This window comes from Schistocerca gregaria, chromosome X, assembly GCF_023897955.1.
Source record: "Schistocerca gregaria isolate iqSchGreg1 chromosome X, iqSchGreg1.2, whole genome shotgun sequence".
NCBI classification, from domain to species: Eukaryota; Metazoa; Arthropoda; class Insecta; order Orthoptera; family Acrididae; genus Schistocerca; species Schistocerca gregaria.
The window spans coordinates 543,987,505-544,000,229 of record NC_064931.1 but is presented as its reverse complement, the minus strand read 5'-3'; the positions used below and the strand labels follow the sequence as shown (position 1 = coordinate 544,000,229).

At 39.6% G+C, this 12,725-nt stretch overlaps 1 protein-coding gene across 1 annotated transcript; it reads left to right on the top strand.

The window, feature by feature from the left end:
- The first annotated feature begins 9,418 nt into the window (after positions 1-9,418).
- On the top strand, positions 9,419-10,195 carry LOC126298191 (uncharacterized). The gene is made up of 2 exons (XM_049989500.1): positions 9,419-9,601; positions 9,734-10,195. The coding sequence occupies exons 1-2, from the start codon at positions 9,419-9,421 to the stop codon at positions 10,193-10,195; spliced, it is 645 nt and encodes a 214-aa protein (XP_049845457.1).
- The last annotated feature ends 2,530 nt before the right edge of the window (positions 10,196-12,725 follow it).

The window sequence follows — 12,725 nt, the reverse complement described above, 5'->3', positions numbered from 1 at the left end:
ATCCCTCAGGAGGGCATCCAACAATTTTCTCAATCAATGCCACACCAAATTACAGCTTGTATATGGACCAGAGGTAGACCAAAGTGTTACTGATTTGCTCAATTTGTGAGGCTCTTTCTTTTGAATGAATCATTCAATTTTTCTGAAACTGTAATCAATTTTTCCTCTTCAAATGTACATCATGTCTACCAGTTTCCATCCCATTCAGATAATTCCTTCACGGTGCATAGTTTTTTTTTGCATTTGATATATATAATCTTTCTGGATGGAAGTCATAAAATAGTTTAGTTTACTTTATAGTTACGTCAGCATAATCTGATGGATGACAGCTGACAATACTGTTACCAGTAATCAGCTGCAAAACAATAGCTTTCTATACAGTTCCAGCAACACTGAGGCTTTGCCAAAGAGATGTTTACACAACTGCAAAATGTGACTGATTGTGGTAGGCATGCAGAACTGCTGCAACCAGCTCACTGCAACTGTCATGAATCTTTTTACAGTAGCTTGACCGTAGTTCACTGGTGGAGATAGACAACACTTGGCTGATTCTAAGTCAGGTCAGATGTCCTGCAGTGACAGCAAATTAATTCAAACAGTGTATAACCTCCAAGGCGCACTGTGTTAGCTGAGGCCGAGGTTGGTGGAGGTGATGGCTCTGGTTATGACTGCTGGCTGCTCACTGTGGTGCTTCATGATCTTCCATGGTTGGTGCTGCACTTGGATCTGGCAGCTCTGTGGCCAGGAGGTCACTTGGGCTTAGTTTTGGCAAACTGGAAGACACTTGAGTGGCAAAGCAAGTAGTGCCCTACATGTAGCATCACTTGTGGCAATGCAAGTGAATTGGAGATGAGGCTGGTGCTTGCTGCTCCTTCACATAGAGTCCAATGGAATCTTAACTCGTAAACTGACTGGTGGGTTTTGCTCAACTGCTGTGTTGACATACAATCCATCCTGTATTGTGGAGCTGGCATGGGGACCAATGATACAGCAACCTCTGAGGGGTATATGTAGTTGTACGATATAGCACACTCAACAACCTCATCTGTACACAGAGTTGATATCTGAACTTGTTTCTTTACTTGCAAACAAAAATCGTCCTACACAAGAAATACACACAGGTGGACAATCATGAGGAAATTTTAATAGAAGATATGTGACACTTACTGCAACCCACAAAGCCACTGATATTACCTGATAGCTAAGACATTAACAGTAGAGAGTCTAACCAGAAAATGAGTTTATTCCACATTTGCATATGTGAAGGATAGACTGATGTGCTAATTATTGCTTCAGATTCCAAAAAACTATTTATCACAGAAAGAAAATGGAACTATGATAAACATGGGAAGAAATAGAACAAATCACTGGAAGATACACTGGTGAATTAGAAACCCATGATGTACTGACAAATCATAACAGATTGAAAGTGCAACCACCAACTCACCAATTTGCCACACATATCACTGTACCAGTAATCCACTAAAATAAAAGTTTACTGTGAACATCAAATTTAGACTTACTTCACAATACATCTGCAACACAAAAATGGCATGCTGAATAATGATTCACTATGAGAGATTACTGCACACGATCCTTATCATAACAACAGTTATTTATTCATAAAGAAATGATGAATTATTTACTTGACATTGCTACACATAAAAACCTAAGAATAAACTCATCATATAAACTCATCCAAGACATCCCTTGATACAACAATATCACTCACATATGATGCATAAAACAGCACATCATCATAACAATAACAGAAGGTTATCACTGAAAAGCACTTTCTGAATCTAGTCCAGATGTATTCACCATGTAGAGGACACAAAGGACTTCCATCTCTCTGTCTGTAGACATGGTTCCAACCTCTCTCGCCTAAGGAGATGTTTCTTCTATTCTATTCTGCCATACATTTTTTGGCCGTGCATGCCCGTCGTTCCTTTCTCCTGTTATCTCCTTGAATATCCATAGCAAGTGTGGGCAAAGGGTAGGGAGGAGGTAGGAGCATGGAACATAAAAACACAATCATACTAGACAACAACACTATAACGTTCACACCAAAAAATATCAATACCATAATAAATACAATCATAAATATACTATTAATCAGCACAGGAAAAAGATATTTTCATGGTGGCAGCATGATGATGTTAACAACTGAGAAACAGGGAGGGGAGGTAGTAACAACAAACACTCCAGTGTGTAAAGTGAAGCGCTATTTACATTTATGGGAGAGTTACCTAAGACTACTAATTTGTGCCACTGCTGTAAAATTTGGACTTCTACATCTACATCTACATCCGTACTCCGCAAGCCACCTGACGGTGTGTGGCGGAGGGTACCCTGAGTACCTCTATCGGTTCTCCCTTCTATTCCAGTCTCGTATTGTACGTGGAAAGAAGGACTGTCGGTATGCTTCTGTGTGGGCTCTAATCTCTCTGATTTTATCCTCATGGTCTCTTCGCGAGATATACGTAGGAGGGAGCAATATACTGCTTGACTCTTCGGTGAAGGTATGTTCTCGAAACTTCAACAAAAGCCCGTACCGAGCTACTGAGCGTCTCTCCTGCAGAGTCTTCCACTGGAGTTTATCTATCATCTCCGTAACGCTTTCGCAATTACTAAATGATCCTGTAACGAAGCGCGCTGCTCTCCGTTGGATCTTCTCTATCTCTTCTATCAACCCTACCTGGTGCGGATCCCACACTGCTGAGCAGTATTCAAGCATTGGGCGAACAAGCGTACTGTAACCTACTTCCTTTGTTGTCGGATTGCATTTCCTTAGGATTCTTCCAATGAATCTCAGTCTGGCATCTGCTTTACCGACGATCAACTTTATATGATCATTCCATTTTAAATCACTCCTAATGCGTACTCCCAGATAATTTATGGAATTAACTGCTTCCAGTTGCTGACCTGCTATTTTGTAGCTAAATGATAAGGGACCTATCTTTCTATGTATTCGCATCACATTACACTTCGCTACATTGAGATTCAATTGCCATTCCGTGCACCATGCGTCAATTCGCTGCAGATCCTCCTGCATTTCAGTACAATTTTCCATTGTTGCAACCTCTCGATACACCACAGCATCATCTGCAAAAAGCCTCAGTGAACTTCCGATGTCATCCACCAGGTCATTTATGTATATTGTGAATAGCAACGGTCCTATGACACTCCCCTGTGGCACACCTGAAATCACTCTTACTTCGGAAGACTTCTCTCCATTGAGAATGACGTGCTGCGTTCTGTTATCTAGGAACTCCTCAATCCAATCACACAATTGATCTGATAGTCCGTATGCTCTTACTTTGTTCATTAAACGACTATGGGGAACTGTGTCAAACGCCTTGCGGACTTCTTGTCATAACTGACGTTTAATGAGATCAGTGTGAACTGTGTGCTTCCAGGAGACATAATGTCAACTATGAGCTCTGTGTGTTGAGGCTCAGATTGTCTGAAGACAGTCTTGGTTCTGTTGTAGCATTTGTTGTATCAAGTATCGATACCGCTCTACAGCATATCATGCTGGCATGGAATTGCAAGTTTTTGTTGAATGCTGATTGTTGTCGTACAGGCTCTGGTAGACCCAGTGATGTATGCCAGCTTTGTCACACCTCCAGTGGCTTGGTATCACGAGCGCACTCTGCCATCATAGTATATGATGGCTGGTGGCAGCTGCTTAGCCCACTCAGGCTAGGAGTCACTTCACAACATGATGCTACACAAATGTGTCATTTGTGCTTTAGTACAGAGAGACTTTCCCTTGAAGCCATTGTGACAGCTAGAGTCTGTTTCTTGTTGCTCAAAGAAAAAATGTTAAACAAATCTTTGAATAAAATAGTCTCGGTTTTGAAGCTGAGTCAATTAAAAAAATCAAAAGTGTTCAATGATTATCACTGTCACCATTGCCAGGTGTAAAACTACTGACAGCTGGGCATGGCACATTTTTCCACTTATATAGCCATGATTACAGTCACTGGCACCTACCAGAGAGGACAGAAATGATACACGCATTGAAGGTGAGTTTGGTAGCTCATAGAAGCTCCAGCCAGACATGGGACTGAGTGATGTAAGGTGGCACGAGGCGCCAGTGCCACATTTGAAGCTGCTGTTCCCAACCTCCCTATAAGTGTTAGTCATCCACTGTAGCTTCCTCCTGATATCGAAGCCTGTCCCCATGCCCTAGTCAGTGTGCCCTTGGTCTCTATTGAAATTGTTGTTGTTCAATCTAATCTCAGTCACCTCTTTTATAATAGAATCCACTTATGTTGACACATGAGGCAAAACTTTTGTGTTCTCAAACCATATTTTGTGTCTGTTTTCCAGGCAGTGCTCAGATATGGCTGACTTGTTCAGCTCCCTCCATTTAATATGTCTCTTGTGATCAGTACAACACCCTGCAACTCTGCAAATTGATTGACCTGCATAAATCCTACTGCACTCGCAAGGGATGCCATGCACACCTGACACATGAAGAGCTATGTTCTCTTTAACAAGGCAGAGCATATGTCGTTTTTTGGGGGTGGGATAAAGCACTAGTCTCAATCCATGTCTCTGCAGTACACATCCTAACTTGTTGCTCGTTGGCCCACAATATGTCAGGAAAGCTGTTGGCTTGGCTTCTTCTGCCAATTCACAAGACATCCATCTTTGGTGACATCTGAAAGCATTTGCAGTGTCTCTCTTGCTATAATCATCCTCTCTGAACCTGTGCCTCAAGTGCTGCAATTCAGACTGTAGGTGGTTGTCATTGGAAATAAATTTTGCTGTGTTTATTAACATTTTCAGGACCATTTCCTAGTGTACAAGAGTGAAAATTATCAATGTTTAAATATTTATGAGTGTACATTGGTTCCATGTACACTTAATGACTAAGCCAGCCTCCTGCCTTCCCCCCAATGAAAACATCCAAGAACGGTAGCTTGCCATCCCGCTGCATCTTGATGGCAAATTTAATGTTGGGATGAACACCGTTTGTATGATCCATTAACTGCTGCCGTGTATTTTCACCATGGGAAGGCACCATCAACATATCTTGGGAAGCAAGGTGGACACAACACCGCGGAGTTTGGAGCCTGCTCCTCAAAGTGCTCCATGAAGAAATTTGTGACTACGAGAGGCAGCGTTGAGTCCATCACTATGCCATCCATTATTTCATAATATTCATCATGGTATAAGAAGTGTTGTTGTAAGAACATAACATAACAACTTGAGGATTCCAAATGGAAAGAGTTGGGGCAAAAGATCCAGCATGTCTTCTACTGGCACCCTCGTAAAAAGTGACACAATGTCCGGACTAACCATTATGTCATTTTGATTTGTTTTTATTTTCTTGAATGTTTCAACAAATGTCTGGTAGTTTACAACATGGTGTTCACAATGTCCTAGTTTTGGCACTTATATTCCTGTAAGACGTTTTGACAATGTCCTGTGTCAGATTGTGACTAAGTTCCCAGTACGCACCATCTTCTAATAAGTATAGCACTTTCAGGTTCAGTGTTCCGAAACACAGTGGCATTTCCTCTGTTTGCTACCAAGAGAACCAAGTCATCATTCTCACACAATAAGGACAAGTCACAACAATCTTCTAGGTTAACACTGGTTTTTGGTGGGCTAGCTTAAACCCAGACTGGAAGCTAGTGAGACATCCTCTGCTGTGTCATGCAATAGATGCCAGATGCACTGTTCAGTTCCACTAACACAACCCAAAACTGACGGATAATGTGTGACTGGTGAAAAATTAAGGCCTTTACCCAGAGCTGCCACAGAGTTGTCGACTAGTTCTGGATTGCACAGATTAACAACTATTCTGTGAAACTTATCATTCTTCACATCATTTCCTCTGTGAGTCACATGATCAAACTTGCTTGGATGTTGTCTTGCTGTCTTGCACAAGCTGGCTCACCATTGTGATGCCATGGCTATGTCCACGCACTCCCAATCGAATGGCTGCAAAGCTGATGACAGAAGTTGATGACAATCAAACAGCTTTCTGGTATATGGATCAAGCTCATATCTTGTCTACCGGTCCACTGTCTCACTATGGTGTGACTTGTCCGCTTCAAAATTCTGTCCCCTGCAGCAGTTTTGATGTGTTGCTTAGCTACAACAAAGTGAGGAATTACCTCCTTATCCAGGCAGCATTGCAATATGCTAAAGAACTCAGCAGATGTAATTTATTTTTTCACAGTTTTTCCAGCAGTCTCACACAGTGCATTATGTCCTCACTGCAAAGGAAACATAAGTGTGCTCAGTGACTTTTGCGGCATCGTGTCTTTTTGATTTTCAAACAGCATCTAATCAAATAAAATTAATGAGCTTCCAATGGCTATCTTTGCCATTGTCATCAGGAGTAAAACTACTGACTGCTGGGGCTGTCACAATTTCCTATTTATATAGCCAGAATTGCAGTTTCTGCCACCAATCAGAGAGGGCCAAAATGATGTAGTGCAGAAGGTGAGATAGGCAGCTCTGTCTCATTGTGGGACAGAGTGATGTCAAGTGGTACATGAGGGTCCTTTCACATTTGAAACTGCTGTTCCGACCTGACTACAAGGACTGTTACTTACTTTCAACATCAAAAGCCTGCCCCCACGGACAGAACAACAGCATGATAATTTGTACAAGACGATGTCTATGCAATGTAACAAGTTCGACCTATCATTTCACAGAGGAACTGATGTGGAGAATGATAAGGCCATACAATAGCTGTTAATCACTCCATCCCAGAACTGGAAAAATGGCTCTGTGCCAGCATTGAGTAATGGCCTTAATTTTTCACCAGCCCCAAGATGTCTGGCAATTTTTTATGTTATTAGTGGAATAGAGTAGTGCATTCATCATCTCTCTCATGACGCAGATAAGAACATCACACTAAGTGCCAGCTATATACTGGCAAAACCTAAACCACTGAAGTCGTAATTAGGCATGAGCAACAAAGTGACTTGTGCTTATCGTGTGAGAATTTTGACTTAGTTGTCTTGCCAGCTGGCAAAGGAAATACCACTTTGCTTCTGAACACTGAAGACTACAATCTGAATGTGCTACGTTTATGAGAAGATGATGCATACTGAAAGCCCAGTTGTGATACAACACAGGCCATGGTCATGAAGAGAGGGTGGTTATTAAAGGACTCTGGTTTACCAGACAAAGAGGTGAAGAAATTAATGCCACCAGCTACCCGACTAGTCAGGCTCTATGGATTCCTGAACATATGTAAGCAAAAGTTCCATCTTACATGCATTGTTAGTGAATTCTGCTTGCCCACCAACAGTCCACCAAATCATCTTGCAGGATTATTAACACTGAAACTGGGACATTGTGAACACCATGTTGTAAACTTGCAGAAATTTGTTGAAACACTGAAGAAAATGAAAATAGACCAGAATGATTGAATGGTTAATCTGGACATGATGGTACTTTTCATGAGGGAGACAGTACAAAATACGCTGGTCATTTCAGCACAAACAGCTTCCACCTTGTATTGTCAAGTTGTTTCATCAAGTTCATTTGGAAACATATTTCTTAGCTGTGACTCAAATATGACAAGAAGAATCAAGAGAGGTCGTGTCTCATGAAGAAATATGTACCTTCAAACGAAAAGTTACCCTCTACAACAACCACACTTACACAAACACATTTGAACACAGCCATAGACACACTACAACCTCGCCACATAAACTCAGTGACTATCATCTTACACCCTGCTCACTGTAAAGTATTAACAACTCAAACAAGATGATGAAACAACAAAGAAAAAGACTTTACATGAAGAAAGATGTCCCTAATACAGAAGATCAATACTATTCAATAACCACATATCAAACAGTTCACGTGGACACTGAAAAAGTAACGTAATTCAATTACAATTTTTTACAGAATATACAATTAAAATACTGCTACCTCAAATTACATGAAGAGTCAAGACAGAAGATTTCAAGACATAAAGAAAGAAAATGAACTTACACAAATAATGACTCGAGCACAACACAAACATTCTTACAACCACACACGAGTACAGTGACAAAAGACGTGAATGAAGGTTTATGAGACAGTCACTGAGAGCCGCAAAGTCATTATCTATAAATTAATATTAATGTATATATGGTAATGACACCTACACTGATGAGTGTTTTCCACTTCAACAAACATAAGTACAGCTTCAGAGCCTGTGAATCTGGAAGTTGCAAATGTTATAAGAATAATAACAAATATGTACATAAACTTGCTGTAAACAACTGGTGACTTGTATAACTCATTAAATTGTTTCATGGGTAGAATAAATTATGTCACACTGAGATATCAAAACAGAATTAATGCAAATCATACATCTTTCTTACATATATTATTGCATTATTGTTAAAGAAAACACAATAACTGATAAATCCAAATATGTGACTCCTAACTATGTCACCACACAAAAAAATTTGTCATTGTGGACATCACATATTCAAACACTGTGATCTGCAACAAAGCTAATGGCTTTCAAACTCTGGAAGAGTCATACTGCAGAGAACCCACAACTGTATATCTCCAGAGTTGCGAAGAGCTCTATGTGCTATTTACATTATATTACTTTTTTTTTCAATAGCAACACTGCACAAGGTAAACTGATTACCCCAATGTTACATGAAGAATCGAGAAAGAAAACTTTGCATAATGAAGAAACATGTCCATACTCTACAAGCATGCACAATCACAGTAACAAATGTGGACACAGAAATACATACATTCTACAACACAGCCACATAAACATGATCCCAGTCATTTTACACACTACCCACCAAGAGATGAGAAAGATAACCCTAAATATGATGGCTGACTGAAAAGTAATGCCTCCACCTTTGTAAGTCTTCAACATCTGGCAGCATTGGTATGTGGCATGTGCTGGTTTGTTCAGCAGCCTCTTCTCTACAGCTCCATATGGTGGGAAACCTTAATATTGAACAGTTGTGTTGTTACAGTGTAAAGTATGGAACCCTGTGTAGACATCAGTCAATGTGATTTAACCGTTTCAATGCCAAGGTAACGATCTATCATTATCCCCTACTGGCCCTAATACTGTCAGGGTGCCAATTCGTTGTTACTCCTCTTCGTCTTGTTTAGCTTACAAAATCAGCGCTAGATGGTGTTGGTGTGCTGATTACAGATGCTTTTTGAATCGAACTATGTGTAGATCGACAGCTATCGACAACTGAGCATCGTTTCGGTGAAATATTAGCATTCAATTATTCCACTTTTGCATCGTTTGTTTATTGACGTTGTGTTTCACAGTACATGTTTACATTCTGTTATTGCGTTCTACGTTCTTGTTTTTGCTCAGTACTGTTACTTATCATTGTTTCTGTGTGTTTTTCTTCATACTAAGGGTTTACAGTTTGTTTATTTTCTCCATTTTTTGTGAAAAATGCGACCTACACCAGGCCAGAGCAGAGGACTTACCGATGAAGAAATTTGTGAACTTATAGAATGTACTAGTGATACAGAGTGTTTTAGCGAAAGCAGCAACAGTTCCGAAAGTGACAGTGATGTACTTGACGATATTGTGGGTGAAAGTGAAGACGAAATCGAAGATGAACAATACACTGAAGTACGTGCACCTGAAACATTACAGCCATTAACACATCCATTTCAAGAGCTGCCATGACCAAAACATTTGCCACCAGTAGGATCTCCTGTGATAGAATATTTTACTCTATTCTTTACTACAACGTTGTTGCAGCTTATTGTAACTGATACGAATCACTCAGCTAAAAAGGTTATAACTAAACATGCTACATTGTGCAAACCGTATAAGAAATTGAAGAATGTGACAAGTACGAAGGTAAGAGGTTTTATTGCTTGCTTACTAAATATGGGACTCAATAAAAGGCCCACAATGCTATCATACTGGAGCACAAAACAGTCACAGGAATTTCCATGGTTTGGTAAAATGTTTTCTGCCTATCAATTTAGGCATCTGATGAAATTCTTTCATCTTGTGGATAGTGAGAAACGTCCAGCACCAGGCCATCCTCATTATGACCCATGTATCAGGTACCAGCCATTGGTACATCATGCTAATAATATATTTAGACATCGTTACACACCTCAAGAACAACTGAGTATTGATGAGTGTCTAGTTGGCACTAAATGTCAGACTTCCCTATTACAGAATTTGCCAAACAAACACCCCCACCAATGATGAATCAGATTCTGGATGCTGTGTGACTCTATAATGCACTACTGTCTTGGATTTTATACAAACAGAGGTGCCAAAAGCCAAGAAGATAAGGCTGAGATTGCAAGACATGGCTTAGGTTACTGTGTTGTTCAGAAGTTACTGTGTTTGGTCAGTTATTTGAACAATGGACATCATATCCTTGTGGACAAGCAATTTAGAAAGAAATTTGGAATTGGGGAAAGGATGTATTGTAAGTCAGGTCCGGTACTGGCATGTGTGTACAGAGAGAAAAAATCCCATTCTCTTATTGTCAAGTAAAGTTGGTGCTGGTGACATTGAAGCCCAACATAAAAATAAAACACTAAAAAAGCCAGAAATAATACACCAGTACAACCAGTATATGGGTGGAATAGACACATCCAACAGGATGTTGTATGCATATTTGGATGAGAGGCGAACTCTTCGTTACTGGAAGAAGGTAGCTTTTAACATAATGTTAAAAATGGTACTGAACTCTTACATATTATACAAAGAGCATAATAAGGGAAGGAAATTTGTTTCGAGATATGTATAGACTGTAATGATAATTGAAGCTTTGTCAGATGAATGGCTGCTAGAAAAAAATCCAATTGATAATCCTCGTCATGCTCCGGGTTTGAGAAAACTTCCAGAGAAGAAAGAGTCAAGATGCTGTGCGTGTACTAGTGAGGGAAGGAAAAGAGGGTCAAGAACTGTTCGTAATGGTTGTAATAAGGGGTTGCATGGTGAATGTTTTCCTAAACACAAATGCTAAGTCATATTGTAGACATGGAAATTCTGTAATGTTCTCTTCAAATAAATAATTATTATCTTTCTAAATAATAAAACAAATTTCATATCCCTCATGTCACATTACTCAGAAATGTGTGTAGATTCTATGGACTGCAGTTAACCTTCTCAAAAGGAAGCACAGTGTTGTATATATGGAATCAAAGTCAAATTTATAATACTTTAAAAAAATATTTTATTTTGACTGTCACAATCAAATTCATTTGAAACATTGTCATAATCTGTGTAAGCCATAATATTCTACATACTTTTATGGATAAGTGGCAATTTTTTCATATTTTTAAAGTGAATACTGTGTGATATATGGCAATTTAAATAGAACATAGCATAACAGGATAAATACGCATGTCATTTTTAGCACACACCACTCCAAATCGGCTGCAGTCATTAAATTCTTGACAGCAGAAGGTGTCATCCCAAAGGAGATGCATCAGAGAATGAAAGCAGTTTATAGAGACTGTGTTGATGTGAGTACTGTATGTCGTTGGCTCTGAAAGACAAACGGAAATGTTTTCCTGCAGCATGACCATGCCAAACCACACACCTAACGTGCCACCACTGCACAACTTCAGAGACTGAATCTCTCCACCATACGGCATCCTCCATACAGTCCATCTGACTTCCATCTGTTCCTGATAATTACAGATGATCTGCGGGTACATCATTATGCTTCTGATGAAGACGTTGAGAGAACTGTGAGACAGTGGTTGCGGAAACAGAGTGTTGACTTCTTCCACGATGGCTTCAGAAAACTTGTTCATCGTTGGCAGAAATGTATCCAATTGACTGGTGATTATGTGGAAAAGTGAATATTGGTAATGAAAGATCACATTCTAAGGATTATTTCTGCATTTGATTTATTAAAATATTCCCATCCAAACCCAATTAACGAAGGTGGAGGTATTACTTTTCATTCATCCCTGATACAAGATAACTACTGTTCAAATGGAACACATCAAACAGCTCAACTGAACACTAATAAATCAACACGATGCAACCTTATCACACAGTTCGATCAGAAACTTTTTACACAATAGAGAATCAAAAATACCAATCCCCTCAAATCACATGATGAATCAAGAAAGAAGATTTCCATATGCGAACAGGGAAGATGACACTTCGCAAACAAAGACCCTAGTACAACACAAACTTCAGCTACACATGGGTACACTGACATGAAAGACACAAAATGTAAGATATGGGATGGTCCTTGAGAGCTATAAAGCGATTAGCAACAAGTTAAAATTAATACATATTTGGTGTTGAGACCAACTCCCTATGAGTTTTTTTTCCACGTGAATAAACATGAGTACAACTTCAGAGTCATGAAAACTGGGAGATGCAGGCATGTAATAAATGACATAAATGTAAGTAAACTTGCTATAAACAACTGGTGATATATATAAATCAACAAATGCTACATTTGTGGATGGTATAAATTATCGGACACTGAGATATCATAACAGAATTAATGCAAAAGATACATATTTCTTGCATATGCCATGAAGAGACAAAGAAACTGGTACACCTGCTTAATATCGTGTACGGCCCCCATGAGCATGCAGAAGTGCCACAACATGACATGGTATAGACTCAACTAATGTCTGAAGTAGTGGTGGGAGGAATTGAACTGACAACCTGAATCCTGAGTACAAAGAGGTAGAGATCTGTTCTGAACAGCACATTGCAAGGCATCCAAGATATGTTCAATAATGTTCTCATG